The following is a 21978-nucleotide window of genomic DNA, read 5'->3' on the forward strand; positions in this document are numbered from 1 at the left end:
CAGACTGACTGTTCTCCTCTGACCTCTCTCATTAACAAGGTGTTCTTTCCTACATAATTGCCACTCACTCACTGAATATTTCATTTTTCACAGCATTCCCTGTAAAATCTAGACAGTTGTGTATGAAAATATCAGATCAGCAGTTTGTCAGATACTCAAACCATCCAGTCTGGTACTAACAATCATTCCAAGGTCAAAGCCATTTAGATCACATTTCTTCCCCAAACTAATGTTTAGTGTGAACAACAACTGAACCTCTGCATGTTTTTATGTGTTGAGTTGCTGCCTCATGATTGGCTGCTTAGATATTTACATGAATGGTAAGGTGTATACATACCTGATAAAGTGGCTGCTGAGTGTATGTTCTTAAGATTTTGCAAGGAGAGAATTATGTTAAGATTCTCCCTCTAAGAATTGGCATGACATAGATAGGATAGATAGAGTATTGCTCCCAGACTAGTATCAAACTAGAAGGCATAGCTTTAGAATGAGGGGGAAAAGTTGAAAGGAGATTTGTGAGGAAAGTTGTTTTTAGAGTATTGGTGCCTGATATGTGCTGCCAGGGGAAGTGGTGGAAGCAAATATGATAGCAACATTTCCCTGGCATTTGGGCAATGGCATGATCGGGCAAGCAATGGAGGGAAGTAGACCATGTAGAAGCAGATGTGCAATTTAAATTGGCATCATGGATGGCACATACTTGGCGGGTCGAACGGTCTGTTTCAGTGCTGAACTGTTATTTTAGAGACACTGTTTAAATGACATCACCCCTCAATGACAGAGGTGGGAATTCTGGAACTCTCTTCCACGAAAGGGTGGTGGAAACAGACTCTAATTTTAAGATTCAGTCAAACTACAGTAATCAGCTATCCAACTATTGGGAAATGACAATGGTTCCGTGTCTGACTCAGTGGGGCGTCAGTTCACACACGCGTATTCCGTTTAAGGGTTCACCTCCATCAGGCAGGAGGTACCGTAGCATCAGAACAAGATCTGTTAAGATGGGAAACTGCTTCTTCTCCCAGGTCATAAGACTACTGAAGTCTTTGCCAACCCAGGTCTCATCACATATGAAGCGCCAGTAGCATTAACTTGTATCGTAAATGCACCTTATTGTTTGTTAATTTATTTGTAGTAACTTCAATTTATGTGTTAACTGCACCTTGTACCTTGGACTGGTGAAATATTGTTTCACTTGTATACATGTGTGTGTACCGTTGCACGGTAATAAACTGAACTTCAATTTCAACTTGAACTTCACTGGGACACTTAGAGTGTAACATCTAAAGATGACTGTATTGCAAGTCTATTGGGATATGAATAACAACCGCCGAAGTCCCGGATTAGAGGAGCTGTGCCAAGTGGCCACTCTGCTCTCGAGTGGGGGTCGGTGCAACTGTTCCACGTGTCAGGACTTGTACACTTTTATTTTCAATTTGTGTCAGTGAATATGGTGTGAAGAACGAAGGTTGAATTCAAGCAGTTTCCTCATCCAGTCACCCTCGTGCATATCTTCCTCAGTATTCGAATAGCTCAAACATGGCTCTTCTTACCGACGGCCACGTCTTGAAGCCCTGCTGCGGTGAACGAAGTGGGACCTGGCTGGGAAGTCCGTCTGTCCACTACCCGAACAGCTCAACGCAGGGTGTGCGCACTGTAGGGAGGGCGAACCGGGAAGACAACACCCCACCCCCGAACCTGCTGACTCCCCTCTCCCTCCCCACACCCCGTGAATACTTCCCCGGGCGTCTGTTCCGTTGTCTGAAGGTCACCGCGTTCCTCTGGCTGCCGATCACCTGTACCCTTGCCATGGGAACCGGCGGTCTCCGGAATGGCACCGCGGTATTTTTACCCTCGGCGCGGTCTATATAAGCAAGGAACTGCACTGCCACCCGCCCGCCGCACACTGTCGGACGCAAGATCATGGTAGGTCTTTCCTTCATCTCCTCTCCCCTCTCCCCTGTTTCCCCTCCATCTTTTCCCCCTCTCTTTCCCCTTTCATCCTCTCCCCTCCTGCTCCCTTCTCCCCTCTCTCCTCCTCCTCCTTTCTCTCCTTTCCCTAGCTCATCTTCCCCCTCTCTTCATCCTCCGCCTTTCCTCCTCACCCCACTGACCCCACCTCTCCCACCTCGCTCCCCCTCTCTCTCCTCTCCCCTTCTTACCTCTTCCTCATTCACCCTCCACCGCCTCTTCTTCGTCTAACCTCTTTCCCCCTCTCTTCCCCTCTCTTTTTCCAGAACTGCCTAATTTTCTCCCTCCTTCTTTCCCACCTTTTTCACCCTCCCATTCCCCTCCCTACTTCTTCCCCAACCCTGTATTCCACCTCCTCATATTCCAACACCACCCCATATTCCAAGCCCCCTGTATTCTAAAACTCCTATAGTCTAAACCCCCTGTATTGCACACCCCCTTTACTCCACTGCGCCGTATTCCAACCCCCATATTACACAATCCTGTATTCCAAACCCCACATATTGCACAGCCCCTGTATTCCACCCACCAATATTCAACACACCCCATATTCCAAACCCCCTGTATTCTAAACCCCCTGCATTCCAAACCTCCCATATTCCAAGCCCCCTGCATTCTAAAACTCCCATATTCCAAACTCCCTGTATTCCAAGCCCCCTGCATTCCAAACCTCCCATATTCCAAACCCCCTGTATTCTAAACCCCCTGCATTCCAAACCTCCCATATTCCAAGCCCCCTGTATTCTAAAACTCCCATATTCCAAACCCCCTGTATTCTAAACCCCCTGTATTCCAAACCTCCCATATTCCAAGCCCCCTGTATTCTAAAACTCCCGTATTCCAAACCCCCTGTATTCTAAACCCCCTGTATTCCAAGCCTCCCATATTCCAAAACCCCTGTATTCTAAACTCCCTGTATTCCAAACCTCATGTATTCCAAAACCCCCATGTTCCAAACCCCCAGTATTCCAAACCCCTGTATTCCAACCCCCCATATTCCAACCCCCCTGTATTCCAAACTCCCAGTATTCCAAGCCCCCCCATGTTCCACACCCCCATATTCCAAACCCCCCATATTCCAAACCCCCAGTATTCCACCCTCTGTATTCCAAACCCCCCATATTCCAAACCCCCTTTATTCCAAACTCCCCGTATTCCAAACCCCATGTGTTCTAAACCCCTGTATTCTAACCCCCCGTATTCCAAACCTCCTGTATTCTAAACCTCTTGTATTCTAACCCCCCATATTCTAAACCCCCCGTATTCCAAACCCCCTGTATTATAAACCCCCTGTATTCTAAACCCCCCATATTCTAAACCCCCTGTATTCTAAATGCTCTGTACTCCCAACCCCCTGTATTCCACCCATCAATATTCTACACGCCCGGTATTCCAAAACCCCCATATACCAAACACCCTGTATTCCAAACCCCTCCCCATGTATTCCACAGCGCCTGTATTCCACTGCACTGTATTCCACCCACCAATATTCTGCACACCCTGTATTCTACACTCCCATATTAAAGCCCTGTCTTCCATCCCCCCATATTCCACTCTCCTGTATTCCACCACCCCCTGTATTCCACATCACCCATATTCCAACCACCCACATTCTACACCACCACCGTCTTCCATCATCCTCGTATTCCAGCCCCATCTTCCACCCCTCCTTATTCCACACCCCCATATTCCATGGGGGTTGAATCCAGTGGGTAGTGGAATAGGGGAAGTGTGGAATGTGGGAGGTGTGGAACACGAGTGGGTTGGAATACAGAAGTTGCGGAATACAGGGGATGTTTAATCTGGGGGCATGGTATATGGGGGGTGTGCAATATGGGTGGAGGGGGTAGAATATGGTGGGGCAAATACTGACATGTGGGAATACAGAGGTGGGGGTTCGTTGGAACACAGGAAGTGTGGATCATGGGTGTGTGGAATGTAGGGGGTGCTATACAGAGGGTGTGGAATATGGAGTTGTGGTGGAATATGGGATTATGGTGGAATATGTGGTGTGGAATATGGGAGAGAGTTTGAATAAGGGGAGGGTGGAATATGGGAGGTGTAGAATACGGAGGAGTAGAATATGGGCAGTGGAATAGGGGGTTGTGTAATGCACAGGTTGTTTAATATGGGGGCATGGTATTCGGGGTTGTGCATTATGGGGAGTTGGAATATGTACAGGTGGAATACGGCGGGTGAATACGGTGGGGGTGGAACTTGCGGTGCGGAGTATGGGGATGTGAAATACATGGGGTGTGAAATACTGAATGTGGTGGAATATGGGGGGGTTTGTTGGAACATGGGAAGAGTAGATCATGGGGAAGTATGAATAGGGGAGGGTGGAATATGGGGAGTGGAATACAGGGGTGTGGATTACAGGGGTGGTGAAACACGGGAAACGTGAATATGAGTGGGTGGAATATGGGGTTGTGGAATATTCCATGGTGGTTGAATACAGTGGGTAGTGGAACAGGGGAAGTATGGAATTAGGGATGGAAGGTGGGGTTGGTATTCGGGGTGTGGAAGACAGGGGTTGAATTCAGGGGTGGGATACAGGGGAATGGAATGGGGGTAAAATACAGTGGAATATGGGGGTGTGGCATATGGGGGGGGGTCTCATGGTCTGGTATCTGTTTCAGGCTCCAAAAAAGGCAAAGAAGAAGGCAGAGAAGGGGAGCTCCAATGTCTTCTCCATGTTTGATCAGACTCAGATCCAGGAATTCAAGGAGGTGAGTGTGAGATCAGCTCCTAAATCTGTGCTTTGAACACAAATTGGTGCTGCAGCCTAGTTTTCCTGGTGGGCTGAGTGAGGCTGGAACCTCTGAGGTGGGGAATGGTTTGATCATACTGGCAATACAGACCAGTCCTTAACATAGGAGATAGCCACTGAAAGCAGGGGTTATATTCCTTCTCATTTCATCCCCTTTTCCAACCCACCTATCCTCCTCACCTGGTCTCACCTATCATCACCGGCCACTCCTTCCCCTTCCCCCTTATTCTGGCTTCAGCCCCCTTTCTTTCCAGTCCTGATGAAGGGTTTCAGCCTGTAACATTGACTGTTTATTCACCTCCATGGTTGCTGTCTGACTTGTTGAGTTCATCCAGAATTTTCTGTGTGTTGTTCAGGATCTGCAGAATATCTTGTCTTTATGAGTTGTACTTCCATGTTCTCTCCCACAGGCGTTCACTATAATGGACCAGAACAGAGATGGATTCATCAACAAGGAAGATCTGAGAGGAACCTTTGCAGCGCTGGGTAGGGGTACTTACTTACTTAAGCCCATCAGCCCTACTGAGGCATAGGCTGCTGACAACAGCTCACCAGAGTCCTCTGTTCTGGGCCAGTCTTTCAAGTTGTTCATGGTTCTAGCCCATCCTTCCTCTCACAGGGATGAGGTCTTTGGAGCTTCTGTTGGCATTTCTATAGCTCTGGGATTTTATGAGATGGGGTTGCTAGCTCCAAGCCCAACCCTCCAGCTTTTCCAGCCAGGCTTGGGACTATCCATAGCAGAGTTAGGGAAACACTTCAGAAATTCCTCATGGAACTTCAGAGATTTCACAGAGAGTTTGCAAGTACATGAGTGCAAGGCACATGATGAGAATGTGTGTTGTTCTTCCATCAGGTCGGATAAATGTGAACAGCGAGGAGCTGGATGAGATGTTGAACCAAGCTCCTGGACCAATAAACTTCACTGTCTTTCTCACAATGTTTGGGGAGAAGCTAAAAGGTAAAGCAAGCAAGAAATGCTGGAAGATAAAGCTTAATTGGAGTGATTGAAAATTCCCATAGTGATGTAGATTGTAGGCTCCACTTGTTCTATCAGTTTTGTTTTTGTTGGCTGTTGCTTTATCCAGGTGAGCAGCTTGGTCACTGCTCAATTAATGACTGATAGCTTTTGAAATCTAACAACGGATTTGTGTGATTCTTGTTTCTTCCTCTGAAAGAACCATTAACTCTTCTCTTAGAAGCATAGAAACATTGAGAAAGTAAACTCTGGGTGACAGAGATGAGTTACTATCATCCTTTCTGCCCAGGGCGAGTTGACACCAGACCAACTTCTCCAGCAGGTGTTAGGGGTGTTGGTGAGGGGGCAGGTGGTTGGTGAGGTGGTGATGTTTCGTCAGGTGGAGGGTGGTTTGTGTTCCTGTGCATGCTCACACTGGGCTTTAGTATGCTCCTAATACCATCCTTAATCTCCTTCCTCACTGTGGGTTCGAATGAAGTAGAGATTCCCTGGAGCTGGTGCCATTGCAACATTTGAGCACGTTCTTGTATCTCTTCTCTATGGCTGCTCATCTTTTCCTATGGTACACCTTGGGACAGATGTCAGCAATAGATGTTGGATATGATAGGGTCTTTTAAGAGACTTTTGGATAGGTACATGGAGCTTAGAAAAACAGAGGGCTATGGGTAAGCCTAGTAATTTCTAAGGTAGGGACATGTTCGTCAGAACTTTGTGGGCTGAAGGGCCTGTATTGTGCTGTAGGGTTTCTATGTTTCTGTGAACAATGTGACTTCCCCAATGTGGCTGACTAACTGTAAGGGATTACAGCAAAATGGTGTTTGGGGTGTTGGCCTGAAGATGACATTAACACTGGATCATTTAACCTTCTGGTGAATGTAAATGATTTTTCAGAGGTAGTGTTGGTGGCATATTTCTTGGTGGTGGAACGATGAGGGAAGGGGGGGGAGAGTGAAAGGGAGGGGGAGGAAGGAGGAAATGGTGGGGGAAGAAGAGAGGGGAGAAGGGGAGTAAGCTGTTGCGGTCCACCATTCAGGTTGTGTACATTGGCAACTTCAGTTCACTGCTGGTGAGATTCAGTGGGATGGCATCAGAGGAGTGGGCTCCTGTGCTGACCATAGATTTGAGCTCCTTGTTAGGAATGCAAGTATCCAATTATATAATTTCATCAAATATATGTAAAAGGGTGGACCAGGAAGAAAGCCAGTTGCAGATTTTATATTTGAGAGACATTGAACAAGCAAGCATTCTCCAGAAATACCCGAAAGCTGGTCACTTAGTGCATGGAGAACCCAGCCAATGTCACTGAGTCAAAATCAGACTAGTTCCAAGCACAAGGAGTATTCATCTGGACTTAATTCAGCTGGCGTAAGGTCTATATAGTAGTAAAGATCTTGATCTTTGGTTGCTACAGTAATGTAGTGCTTAGCGTGACACTCAGGGCATCAGAACTTTGCGTTCAATCCTGGCATCCTCTATAAGGAGTTTGTATGTCTTCCCCATGGAATGCAAGGGTTTCTCCAGGTGCTTTGGTGTCTTCCCACAGTCCAAAGATGTACAAGTTAGTAGGTTGATTGGTTATCGTAAATTGTCCCGTGATTAGGCCAGCAATGCAGCTCATTGGGCTGGAAGGGCCTGTTCCATGCTGTATCTCTAAATAAAAAAAAAATAAAATCTTAAAAGCCAAGGTTGGGTAAAGCAATTTACAGCTAAACTTTGACATAAAGTAAGAGGGCTGTCCCAGAGAGAAATCCTGGTGCCAGTTTGTTGCAGGAAAACAGAACTGTGACACAAACCCACAGGGAGTAAAGGCAAAAAGAGGAACAGCTTTAGTCAGGTAAAAGTAAACACTGCAGATACAGGAAATCAAGAGTAAAATGCTAGAAAGTCTCAGCAGGTCAGGCAGCATCTGCGGAAAGAGAAACAGTTAACAAACACATCATTTCCAGGATGCAACTTCATTTCAGGCTACTCTTCTATTACAGGTAGTTTCCACTGTATTGAAGAACAGGCTCCTTTGTTCTATTTGCTTCTCACTTTCAAACACATCTGAAGATCAGCAGTTCCTTTGTGTCTTTGACTTTCTGAGTGCACATCTCCATTCTGTGAATCATTATAATTGACCAGAAATTAAAAGAGACACTAATGTTAAAGGAGGCCAGCATAATATTTCACATCCTGATTCAGAGGTGTGAGTGTTAATTATCTATTTCTTCCTGTGGATTTCTGCAGGTGCTGACCCAGAAGAAACCATTCTCAGTGCTTTTAAGATTTTTGACCCAGAAGCCAAGGGACATATCAAAGCTGACTAGTAAGTCTAAAACAAACAGAAACCTTATGCATTTTCCACCCCTGTAGCTTGTCACATAAATATAATCATTTCCCCTAGATGGAAGCAGCCACATTTAGAGCATGTCTTTACAAGCATCTGGATGAGAAATGATATTCCATGATGTTGTTGCATGAAGGTGTATTCATCGCTGAATGCCCTATGAACCTCCTTTTCCTTTTTAAATGCCAGTAACAGTACTGAACACTTGTCCTCTGTGGACACCAGTATCAACACCTGTGTCCTTCTTTTAACACTTCTTTTCCTTTGTTAATCAGTATTCCCTTTTCAGCAAATGGTCACTGAGGTCCAATGTTCTTTAACGTCCAGTGTTTCCCTGTGATTTCCAGCGTGAAGTCTGTTTTTGTCCATTAAATGCTATTTCCTTTGTAGTGTCTGTCTTCCTCTGTTAGGTTCATTTGACTCTGAGTTTTGGTATTTTTTTGGGGAACTACAGCATTTCTCCATGTAGTCCTTATTTATGAAGTCCAGTATTTGTGAATAAATACCACAATCTGCAGGCTTTGCCCATTTCATGTCAACGTGGAGCAGACAGTCATATTGATTATCACTAACTTATGTCATGAAATTTTGTAGCAGCAGTACACTGAAATGCATAAAATTAGTATAAATTACAATAAAAACATAAACATGTCTGGATGTGACAGTCCTCCATGATGATGTTGCCTTAGAACCATAGAACATTACAGCACAGTTCAGGCCCTTCATCCCTCCATGTTGTGCCGACCCATATAATCCTTAAAAAAGTACTAAACCCACACTACCCCTTCTTGGGGTATCACCTTTTGAAGATGTCCTCATTAGAGGGGAGGCTAGTGCCCAATATATTTGGTAAAACATTTAAATCAGCATAGACAATGTTGGCTGAAGGGCCTGTTTCCAAGTTCTATAACTTTAAACTATTTAAATGCCTCACACTGATGTATCATGATGGTATCAAAAGGTGAATACTGAGTTGCAATCTGTCAATCATTTTATTGACCTGTTTTGGTTCTCCCACATTGCACCCACATTCCCACTGTACACATTATTTAAGCATCTTTTCTCCTACAGTCTCCTTGATTTGTTGATCATATGGCTGATGGAACACATGAATCACTAGGCCTTCATGACAGGCTAATAACCTTAGTGAGCAGAGGACATCAGTGGCTGACCTCATGGGAGAATTGCAAGAGGGTTGTCTTCCAAATCTGACCTACCAATGTGAGCCAAAGAAGCTATGGGAGGACTAGCCATCTACCCTCACCTCATTCAGCTATGAGCAGACACCATTGCTGACACAGCTGTTCCTCAGTGCTTTGCACACCATGCCCAGTCCCAAGGCTGGACATGTCAGACTGATGTTGCTAATCTCATTGCCCTATGTTTTTATTAACAACTCTGTATCAGGCATTCCCTGCTTCGACTCTTTCCTCTTCAGTGGTTCCCAGTAGAAGTGGGCTTCTGCTGGCCACTTACGTCCTTCTGACCTTCCCCATGGGTAAGGCTGAAAACAATGTGGCAGGCCAGGATGCCAAGAATTAACATTTTAATCTCCACTGGACCAGAAAGCGATCCAGCCCTGAGACAAGTGTGGTGTATCTTTAGTCCCTGCATCAACATACATGATGATTCAAACCACTGGAGCGCTATTCTCCTAATCTCCTGTGCATTGGAGGTCAGACCAAGAAGGAGAAGGAAACTTTTATAGAATGTGCTAAAGGCAGCAAAGAGCCAACTATTTTGAAGGTTACGGCCCTTGAGGATCAGTGGGATTAACTGGATTGCCTCCTCAAAGCCTCCCGCTATGCTCTGTCATTTTTGGGTTGGCACTGCAGCTCTCCAGCAGGTTCTCGGTGTAGGAAAAGTGAAGTTGGCAGTGAGGTGTATCCCCAATGGGTTGTATTCCAAAAGTGGGAGGGGGGGTGTCAATGAAATTGAATCTTCTCCTCCTTCCTTTTGTGATCATTGCTGTGTGACCAACCTCCCTACAGTAGGGAATACCATGGGTGGGAACAACCCTGTAATCAACAAGCACATTCAGGATGAGAGGGGAGAATTGTATTACAGCTGGACAAGAGGAACGGGAGTGAAGAATGGGAGACATATTGCGCAGTGCTGCTAGAGATGGTAGGAAGTCAGAGGGGCAAGAAGCAGACACTGGGACTTTGGGACAGTAATTTTACTAAATTTGCTGAAGTATTATGGGCTTCTATTTGCTATCAATATGTGTATTTTAGTGTGATTGGTGTTTGATTATGTAAATAAAGAATTTGAACATCCACAAGGTTGCCAGTTGATCAATATCTATATCCAACTAGTCAATTCTGTAGATAAAATGTAATTTCTTGGTTCAAACTTTAGAATAGTTTGATGACAAGGGCCAAGTTGTTCTTCTGCACCAATAGATAGTGTAATTGAGGAGCGAGTGCAGGTTTTTTTCAGAATCTAGTTAATTGGCAATGATAATAGGACTGATTAAGCAAGTATCCCCAGCCTCTGTGTAGGTATAGACCCAGTGCTCTACCTTGATTTACTACTGAACAGTTGTGGAGTAGCGCAAGAGGCTGAAGATGGAGTGGTCATGGGGGAGTGGGACAGAGAATTTAAGTGTTAGGCAATCAGATGCTCGAGGTCACCCCTGCAGACTGAAGGATGGGCGCTGCACAGTGGTGACCCAAACTGGGAGTGGTGTCCACAGGAGAAACTCTGAATGCAATACATTGGATGGAAAGAAGTGTAGGTCAGGCACTGCTGCAACTGGACAGAGTGGTGGGAAGGCGTAAAAAGACAGGAGTTACACCACCTGCAGTTGCAAAGAGAAGGTCTATAGGTAATGAGTAAAGACTGTGCCAGAGAGTTGCACAAGGATCGTCCTTTCAGAATGTTGAAAGCAGAGAGGGCAGGATGATCCCAGTGGTGGAATTTTACCAAAGATGGTGGAATTTGTAAAGGGGAGCCAGCAAATTAAAATCGAAAAGAATAATTGGTGGCAGGTGAGGGGAAATAAACAAGGCTCTAGGAGAATGAGACCATGAGGATTGTCCTGGAATGAGGTAGCATTGATGATGGGCCATCACATAAGTATGTGAAGAAACTTCTTGCTCTTTGTAGATGATGAACGTCTCAAAGATTTAATACTCATCCTTCTATGTGTATGGCTAACAGTGCATTGTTATCTTTCTCCTCTCTGTTACAGCTTCAAACATATGCTGAAGACCCAAGCAGACCGATTTAATGAAGAGGAGGTATTGATGTGAAGTTGCTAATATTAGAAATTAGACTGAGAGTAATATTAACATTAACATCCTCCAAAGATATAACAGTGTATGGTCAGACCTATAACAGGATATTATTGTCATCAGAGCTACAGTGGGGTATTACTCGGCAGGATGCGTTTATTGCCCTGACAGTCATTAACCTGGCCTGCAGTCTTCTTATTCCAAAGTGGGTGACCCTGTTGCCCTTCAGCAGCAGATGCAAAAGATTTGAAATTCCATTTCCCTGTTAAACCAGTTTCATGACTAATACAATAGGTAGGTGGATAATCTCAGAGCATCAACTACCCCAGAGCCTGCCAAGTTGGAACATTTTCCATTCCCTCTTGTAACCAGAGTCTGTATATATTTTGAATGATTTTATACAGTCACTAAACTGATCTCTGAACAGAGCCAAAAGCAATGGTCTTGTACAGGTCAGAATAATCCTCTTTGGTGGTCTCACTGAAATTCAGCAATCAATCAATCAAACCCTGGACTGTTGAGTAACTGATCAAATAACTGATTCCACACTTCAGAATCAGAATCAGGTTTATTATCACCGGTGCGTGATGTGAAGTTTGTTAACTTAGCAGCAGCAGTTCAATGCAATACATAATCTAGCAGTGAGAGAAAAAAATAATAAATAAAAACTAAATAAACAAGTAAATCAATTACATATCTTGATTAGATTGAAAAACGTGCAAAAGTAGTACTGTATATTAAAAAGAAGTATCCAAGGATTCAATGTCCATTTAGGAATTGGATGGCAGAAAGGAAGAAGCTGTTCCTGAATCACTGAGTGTGTGTCTTCAGGCTTCTGTACCTCCTACCTGATGGTAACAGTGAGAGAAAAGCATGCCCTGGGTACTGGAAGTCCTTAATAATGGACACTGCCTTTCTGAGACACTGCTCCCTAAAGAAATCTTGGGTATTTTGTAGGCTAGTACCCAAGATGGAGCTGACAAGATTTACAACCTACTGCAGCTTCTTTCGGTCCTGTGCAGTAGCCCCTCCATATCAGAGAGTGATGCAGCCTGTCAGAATGCTCTCCATGGTACAACTATAGAAGTTTTTGAGTGTATTTGTTGACATGCCAAATCTCTTCAAAACCTGATAAAGTATAGCTGCTGTCTTGCCTTCTTTATAACTACATCAATATGTTGGGACCAGGTTAGGTCCTCAGAGATCTTGACATCCAGGAACTTGAAGCTACTCACTCTCTCCACTTCTGATCCCTCTATGAGGATTGGTATGTGTTCCTTCGTCTTACCCTTCCTGAAGTCCACAATCAGCTTTTTTGTTTTACTTTTTTTCCTTTTTCGATCTTTTTATTGATTTAAAAAAAAGTGTGTATACAAACAGGAGGAGAGTATCTCTGGTATATATGTCAATAGCAGTACATACAGAATGTGAAATAAACAATATCAGAATCACACATAGTGCTGATCTACAAAGTATAAACTTGATACAGAATGTATAATTCTCCTCTTATCAATTTATGAAGAAAAGAAAGACTGTTAGAAATTTTTATATAAAAGAAAAGAGAAAAAAAACACTATTCTAAACAGAAAAAAGGGACTGGACAGTCCATCCTGAGAGAAAAACCAAGAGATCAAATCCAAGGCTCTGAAAAAATAGCTGGAAGAGGATCAGTACAAAAATCAGATCACATGAAAATATTGAATAAAAGGTCGCCAGATTTCTTCAAATTTAAAGGATGTATCCAATGTCCGACCTTATTTTCTCTAGACTTAAACAGGACGTGATAGAGGAAAGCCAATAAAAGGTGATAGGAGGATTAGGGTCCTTCCATTGAAGTAAAATGGCTTTCCCAGCCAATAAGGCTGAAAAAGCTATCATTAGCTGAGTGTTGGAATGGAATAATCCCAAAAATAGCTGTAAATAAGTTTGGTTGTAAATCCAGATCCAGCACTTTATGCAAGACCAAAACATATGAGTTAAAGTGGCCACCTGAGTATCACATCCATCACAAATAGGATTAATATTGGGAAAAATATGGGCTAATTTATCCTTTGACATTTGTGCCTGATGCACTACCCTGAAATGTATCAAGGGATAATGGGCACAAATAGATGAAGTATTTACCAGATGAAAAATTTTACTCCAGTGATTATCTGAAAATAACTCTTGAAATTCCAGTTCCCAGGCAGCTTTAATTTTATCGTTGGATATCATTCATAAATTCAATATCCATTTATAAATTGTAGGTATCGATCCTTTTTGGAGTGGTTTAACCTGGAAGAGGATATCTATTATATTAGATGGATAAGCCGAGGGATAATTTGGAAACTAAGTATGTAAAATTTCCTAATTTGTAAATATCTAAAAAAATGTACACTAGATAAATAAAATTTATCCGCTAGCTGAGTAAAAGATGTTAAGCAATCCCTTATAAACAAATCCAAAGAAGTTATTATACCTTTGGTTTTCCAAATTTAAAAAGACTGATCTAAAATCGATGGTTTAAAAAAAAAGTTACAATATATTTTACTAGAAAGGACAAAATTATTTAATTCAAAAAATCTGCGAAACTGAAACCAAATCCTTAATGTATGTTTAATAATAGGATTAAGGTCTTGTCTACCAAACTTAGAGAGCAGGAAAGGAAGAGGAACTCCCAGTAAAGAGGCCAAGAAATACCCTTTCACCGAGTTTTTCTCCAATTCCACCCATAAAGGAGTAGAGATAGCCTAGGAAATGATAGACCAGTGAGTCTTATTTCAGTGTTTGCTAAGTTGATGGAGAAGATCTTGAGAGGCAGGATTTATGAACATTTAGAGACGCATGATATGATTAGGAATAGTCAGCATGGCCTTGTGAAAGACATGTCATGCTTTACAAGTCTGATTGAATTTTTTGAGGATATGATGAAACACATTGATGATGGTAGAGCAGTAGATGTAGTGTATGTGGATTTCAGCAAGGCATTTGATAAGGTACCCCATGCAAGACTTATTGAGAAAGTAAGGAGGCAAGGGATCCAAGGGCAAGTTGCTTTGTGGATCCAGAATGGGCTCGCCCACAGAAGGCAAAAAGTGGTTGTAGACAGGTCATATTCTGCAAGGAGGTCAGTCTCCAGTGGTGTGCCTCAGGGATCTGTTCTGGGATCCCTACTCTTTGTGATTTTTATAAATGACCTGAATGAAGTGGAGGGGTGGGTTATTAAATTTGCTGATGGCACAAATGTTGGGGGTGTTGTGGATAGTGTGGAGGCCTGTCAGATTTTGATGCAGTACATTGATAGGATGCAAAACTGGGCTGAGAATTGGCAGATGGTGTTCAGCTAAGTGTGAGGTGGCTTGTTTGGGTAGGTCAAATACGATGACAGGATATAGTATTAATGGTAAGACTCTTGGCAGTCTTACCATTGATCAGAGGGATCTTGGGGCCCGAGTCCATAGGACACTCAAATTGCTGCGCAAGTTAGCTCTGTTGTTAAGAAAGCATACAGTGCATTGGCCTTTATCAATTGTGGGATTGTGTTTAGGAGCTGAGAGGTAATGTTGCAGGTATATAGGACCCTGGTCAGACCCCACCTGGAGTACTGTGCTCAGTTCTGGTCATCTCACTATAGGAAGGATGTGAAAACCATAGAAAGGGTGTGGAGGAGATTTACAAGGATGTTACTTGGATTGGGGAGTATGCCTTCTGAGAATAGGTTGAGTGAACTCGGCCTTTTCTCCTTGGAGCGACAGAGGATGAGAGGTAACCTGATAGAGGTGTATAAGCTGATGAGAGGCACTGATCATGTGGATAGTCAGGGGATTTTACCCAGGGCTGAAATGGCTAGCATGAGTGGGCACAGTTTTAAGGTTCTTGGAAGTAGGTACAGAGGAGATGTCAGGGGTAAGTTTTTTACGCAGAGTGGTGAGTGCGTGGAATGGGCTGCCGGTGACAGTGGTGGAAGCTGATATGATAGGGACTTTTTAGAGACTCCTGGATAGGTATATGGAGCTCAGAAAAATGGAGGGCTATGGGTAACCCTAGGTAATTTCTCAGGTAAGGACATGTTCAGCGCAGCTTTGGGGCTGAAGGGCCTGTATTTTGCTGTAGGTTTTCTATGTTTCTATGTTTTTCTAACCATATCCTGTCCTACCCACCCTTCTGATCTCCCCGATCACCCACTCCCAGTCACCCCACCTGATCACCAAGCCCCATCACCCTCATCTCTGCAATCGGCTGGGCTCTGCCACCTCCCAGACACTCCCAACTCCGACAGGGCTTCTCCCAACTGCCACCCCACGAGTCAGCCTCACCTCCAAATGTGCTCCTTCCCAGTCAACCACTTCTTATGTACATCCCCATTTCCCTACCCCCAAGCCGGGTTCTTATTGCCATGTTTGAGTCTTCTAATTACAATCCTCCCATCAATCACTTCTCTCAACGTCATCCCATCCATCAAACACTCCCTATCACTCTCTCCCTATATGCCTCTTCCAATCAGCCATTTTCTGTCCTTGCCCCTTTGAGTTTTGTGGTGAAAAGAATGCCCACCTCTCAGACAAATCCCCCATGGCTATTGACGTTTAGATGCCCTGTCTGGATTCTGATTGCAGCCTCTCCAAGTTGCAATATCGTCTTTAATAGTAATAGGCATCTGTTAGTATCATGAGACCATGGATTTGCGCCTTTGAAGGTTTCCAGGGTGCAGGCCTGGGCGGGGTTGTATGGGAGTTGCCCAAGTTGCAAGCCTTCCCCTCTCCACGCCACCGATGTTGTCCAAGGGAAGGGCACTAGGACCCAAGCAGCTTGGCACCGGTATCATCGCAGAGCAATGTGTTGTTAAGTGCCTTGCTCAAGGACACAACACACTGCCTCAGCTGAGGCTTGAACCAGTGACCTTCAGATCACTAGACCGATGCCTTATCCACTAGGCCATGCACCAACACTTGCAATATCATCACTCACTCAGTATCCGAATTCCTCTTCGCTCACTCCTAATCATCCGTCCCCCTCCTCCCCCACCCCTCTCCCTGTCTTCAAGATCATGGTTTACTTCTACTTCAGCATCATTTCCTTGTGCTGTCACCCTACCCTTTTATTTCCTTAACATCTAGAATGAAAACCTCTGCGGCCCTGTGGAAAGAGAACTCCATAGGGTCATCACCCTGAGTCGCAGAGCTCCTCTTGTTCTCAGACTGTGACTGCTGGCCCTAAACTTCTTAGTCAGGTCTGCCAAGTCCTTTAACCATCTTAAAAGTTTCCGTGAGATCTCCTAGCACTTATTGACTCTGAAAAGCAGAGTAAACACTGGTCCCCCACCTGGTAACCTTTGAGGTGCTGGTCTTTGGCAGTTCCAGACCTTACTCCTGTTAAATAATGGGATCTGTTGCCATTGCTAGGTACTGGGGGACTGCAGAGGTAATATCCAGTTATGGGGCTGGTTGGGTTGAGCCCAGCCTTGCAGAATTAATGCTCAAATCTTCTTGTGGGGCCCTTCCATATTTCCAGTATGAAAAATACCTTCCCTCTCCCATCTCCACATTCCAAAATGCAGTCACTTCCAGCTCCCTGGCCTCATCAAGATTTCTTATTATTAGGCCAATTATATTCTGAAGTTATTGCAGACAGGTGTGTTTCAGGTCACTGACTGCCCCAGCCTTACTGCTTTTAGACAAGATCTATGCAACGAGGGGTATAACCAACAGAGCTCTGTGACTTCTTTCAATGTAGTGCAGCAAACTCATCCCATGGCCCACAACAAATCCTGCTTCCTAGTTGACTTAAAAAAAAACTCTTGTTTCCCAAACTCTTCATTAGGTGTGAGATCAGGATTGTTTTATCTTAACTAAGAAGCAAAATGAGCTCAGGCACATATACAAACCCAGGCAGAGGCATATACAGTATATACAGAGGCACATATACAAACCCAGGCAGAGGCATATACAGTATATACAGAGGCACATATACAAACCCAGGCAGAGGCATATACAGTATATACAGAGGCACATATACAAACCCAGGCAGAGGCATATACAGTATATACAGAGGCACATATACAAACTCAGGCAGAGGCATATACAGTATATACAGAGGCACATATACAAACCCAGGCAGAGGCATATACAGTATATACAGAGGCACATATACAAACTCAGGCAGAGGCATATACAGTATATACAGAGGCACATATACAAACCCAGGCAGAGGCATATACAGTATATACAGAGGCACATATACAAACCCAGGCAGAGGCATATACAGTATATACAGAGGCACATATACAAACCCAGGCAGAGGCATATACAGTATATACAGAGGCACATATACAAACCCAGGCAGAGGCATATACAGTATATACAGAGGCACATATACAAACCCAGGCAGAGGCATATACAGTATATACAGAGGCACATATACAAACCCAGGCAGAGGCATATACAGTATATACAGAGGCACATATACAAACCCAGGCAGAGGCATATACAGTATATACAGAGGCACATATACAAACCCAGGCAGAGGCATATACAGTATATACAGAGGCACATATACAAACCCAGGCAGAGGCATATACAGTATATACAGAGGCACATATACAAACCCAGGCAGAGGCATATACAGTATATACAGAGGCACATATACAAACCCAGGCAGAGGCATATACAGTATATACAGAGGCACATATACAAACTCAGGGAGCATGCATTCACACACACTGACACAAATGCATGTACATGTGGTAGTGTGCGCACACGCACGCACGCACACACACACACACACACACACGCACGCACGCACGCACACACACACACACACACGCGCGCACGCAGACTGTGTTTCTGCTAAACATTTGTGGCAGATACTACTCTACAGAAATGAATAACATTTTGCTGTTGTTCCCAAGTTTGTGCTATCTGATCCCACTTTGAGACATCTCTGATAAAACCACCTGCAGTTCTACTGGAACTATGTTCCAACATGACTGCAACTATGCTATGAAATGGAGCCTCTGAGCATCACAACCTTCTATTCCTTATCTATTTCTCCTTACAGTTAAAAAAATGCCCTCCCTGTCCCTCTTCTTCTAATCCTCACTCTGGCCTCTTACTTGTTCTCACCTGGCTATCACCTCTCCCTTGTTCCTTCTTCCTTCCCTTTCTCCTATGGTTCACTCCCTGCTCTTATCAGATTCCTTCCTCTCCAGTCCTTTTACCTTTCCTACCCATATGGCTTCACATTTCACCTCCTAGCTATCCTCCTTCCCCTCCACCCACCTTTTTATTCTGGCATCTTCCCTCTTCCTTTCCAGTCCTGAAGAAGGGTGTCAGCCCAAACCGTTGACTGTTTATTCATTTCCATAGTTGCTGCCAGACCTGCTGAGTTCTCCAGCATTTTGAGTGTGTTGTTTCTATTCCTTATCTTGAGAATTCAAGACATTGAAGCTTTTGTCTTGACCGGGGCTGCAGCGTGACCAATCAGTGCCAGTGTTCTCCACACAGTGCATCGGATCTGAACCTGAAGGGGTTAAAGTTCAGCCTGCCAGCTGACACTGTGACTTGTCACACTACAGCCTCAATCAGGACAGAAGATTGTGACTGTGACTTCTGTGACCAGCACCCTGACCTTTTCTCTCTCTTCCTCCAGTGTGAGCAGATGTTTGTTGCATTCCCTCCTGATGTTTCAGGCAACCTTGACTACAAGAACCTCTGCTACGTCATCACTCATGGTGAAGAGAAGGATTAGGAATGATGGAGCTCTCCATGCAAGGAAAAGACTGGAGTCGAGAGCTGAACAATAGACAAAGAGTTGACAAATGGATGTGGAACTATTGTGTTTTATGTGTGTTGACTTCCAATATTCTGATGTTGGCTCACTGTTTTGGTTATGCAAGTATTTTACAGTTAGATTTACAAACCTGGTCTTGACTCCAACTATGCTGTAATAAATATCTTCTGCTAGCATCATTCTTTACTCTTAATTTATTCTGGGCTGGCGTGTTCCTCCTTAGAATACACCATTCTGTATAGGCAGGTTGTGTACGTTTTGTATTTGTTGTCCATCCCATGAGACAAGGATGTGGACTGTGGATGGGATCAGTGTAGAGCTGGGGCCAGAACACAATCATGAATCAAAACTCAGATAGGAAGATAGTGGTTGTTGTGCAGCCCAAATGTTGTGAGTTTAAATTCCCACAGGGCAGGTTGATAAATTCAGTAATTTGCAGCTTTGCACTAGAAAGTTAAATAATGGCCTAAAGGAAAGCTGGGCGGAGCATTGGCAGATGGAAATTAATTCTGACAAAGCGAAAATGATTCATTCTGGAAGGTCATATAGGGCCCTGGGGAGTGCACATCCATAGATCCCTGAAACTGCCAGCACAGACAGAAAAAGTGGAGAAGTTGTATAAAATACCTACCTTCATTAGCCATGGCAGAATATAGGAGCAGGGATTCATGTTACAATGTTATGTTGGCCTTATCTGGAGAATTAGGGGCAGTTCTGTTTGCCACTCTATGAGAAGGACAGAGTGGAGAGGAGATTTACCAGGATGATGACTGGGTTGAAGCATTCAATCGCAATAAATGACTAAACAAATTGGATTTATTTTTGCTGAAGCAGAGGAGGGTGAGGAGTGATCTGATCTTTTTTCCCCTCAGTAGGCGTGCTTAAAATAAGAGGATAAAGGAAAAAGGGCTGATGTAGGAGGTTTATAGGATCTGTGGGGAATTTTTCTTCTGGATGCTCTGCCTGCAGGGGTGATGGAGGCAGGTATCTCACAACATTAAAGAAGCATCTAGACTATTAAAGGTAAATATAGGGTCCGCATGGGCCGAAAAGCCTGTTTCAGTGTTGTACAACTGGCACACATTCCCAGTGGATGGAATTTGTCTTGGACACTTAGTATATCTGTGGACAAATTCTGTCCCTTTGTAGGAAAAAAATAACATAGAAACAAAGAAACATAGAAAACCTACAGCCCAATACAGGCCCTTCAGCCCACAAAGTAGTGCCAAACATGTCCTTACCTTAGAAATTACCTAGGGTTACCCATTGACCTTACATGTCTTAACTTATAAATTACCTAGGATTACCCATTGACACCATCCCAGGTTAAGGACAGATAGACAAGGTGTATCCAACACCTAGGAAAATTCTCATAGAGTTCAGCTCTTTTCCTCATTTCCCTCTGTTCCTTCAGTCCAGTTTCCTGTTTATGGGGACCTGAATAACAGGTCAGACTTTGCCTCAGGTACAATCTGTCACTCCTCATTGAAGTTGTGTGATTGTATTTCCTAACTTGGAAGAAATGACAAGTCCTAGCCAGTGGAGTTCCCAGTAGGGACCATCAGATTCCTTGCTCTTCCAGCTTGAGGAGTCCTGAACCAACCTACAGACCATATGAACATTGTACCTTTTGGTCAAGGGCTGAAGCCCCTGCAATATCATACCTGCCCTACTTGTAGTCACACCATTCTGAAGTATGCAGAGTAATAGGAAAAAGTATAAAGGCACATAAACTGTGAGCATGAATCCAAACTGCTACATGGGTCAGAATCATGGACCTCTCTTTGGGGCTAGAGAGGAACTTGGAGAAGGTGGGTGGTAAGATCTTGATATGGTCCATGTGGAACTCAATAACGTAGATAGGACTGGTGAAGGATGGTGAGCAAGACAGCTCATGCATTGGTGTGGACTAAGTGGATGTTAGTTCATGGGTCACTGACAGTACTTCTGGGGTAATAGGTGTTGTTATATGGGGATGGGTTTCACCTAAATCCCACTGGGACCACTGTCCTGGAAAACGTGACCTCTGGGACTGCAGATAAGGTGAACAGTAAACCTCAAAGTATACAGATGGAGTTGGTTCCAAGAAATAGGAAGTGGTTCATGGTAACATCCTGAAAAACGTGGACCATTCCCATGAATAGGTGAAGACAAATATTGAGGATGCAATTCATACTACTTTTGAGTGCTAATCTAGCCTTTGACTGGATGAAGAAAAGCGTATTTGGACAGTACAGCTCAGGAGAGTTAATAATCATAAGTGTTTTATTCTAATCTCAAAACACTAAACTACAAGGTATGAGGAGTAATCAGCTGTGGTCAACAGGGTGGCGGGTGTTGGTGACCGATGATGACTTGCTGTTAAACAATTAGTAAACAGTTTTCAAGTAATAGATATCTCCTCAAGGAAAACAAGAAATCAAGGTGTGTCCATCAAAGGATCAGAAGGAAAGGAATACAGAAATAAGCCAGCGATGATGATATATAACCATATAACAATTACAGCACGGAAACAGGCCATCCTGGCCCTTCTAGTCCGTGCCAACATTTACACTCACCTAGTCCCACTGGCCCGCTCTCAGCCCATAACCCTCCATTCCTTTCCTGTCCATATACCTATCCAATTTCACTTTAAATGACAATACCGAACCTGCCTCTACCACTTCTACTGGAAGCTCATTCCACACAGCTACCACTCACTGAGTAAAGAAATTCCCTCTCGTGTTACCCTTAAACTTTTGCCCCCTAACTCTCAAATCATGTCCTCTTGTTTGAATCTCCTCTACTCTCAATGGAAAAAGCCTATCCATGTCAACTCTGTCTATCCCACTCATTATTTTAAATACCTCTATCAAGTCCCCCCTCAACCTTCTATGCTCCAAAGAATAAAGACCTAACTTGTTCAACCTTTCCCTATAACTTAGGT

General features: G+C 43.9%; 1 protein-coding gene across 1 annotated transcript; it reads left to right on the forward strand.

Annotated features, from left to right (window-relative positions):
* The first annotated feature begins 1759 nt into the window (after positions 1 to 1759).
* On the forward strand, positions 1760 to 19228 carry LOC140731417 (myosin regulatory light chain 2B, cardiac muscle isoform-like). Its single transcript, XM_073052913.1, has 7 exons — positions 1760 to 1926; positions 4611 to 4700; positions 5152 to 5227; positions 5595 to 5699; positions 7947 to 8025; positions 11243 to 11291; positions 18912 to 19228. Exons 1-7 carry the CDS (start codon positions 1924 to 1926, stop codon positions 19008 to 19010), a joined length of 501 nt encoding a protein of 166 aa, XP_072909014.1. The 5' UTR covers positions 1760 to 1923; the 3' UTR covers positions 19011 to 19228.
* The last annotated feature ends 2750 nt before the right edge of the window (positions 19229 to 21978 follow it).

Source organism: Hemitrygon akajei, chromosome 8 (genome assembly GCF_048418815.1).
Source record: "Hemitrygon akajei chromosome 8, sHemAka1.3, whole genome shotgun sequence".
Lineage (NCBI taxonomy): Eukaryota > Metazoa > Chordata > Chondrichthyes > Myliobatiformes > Dasyatidae > Hemitrygon > Hemitrygon akajei.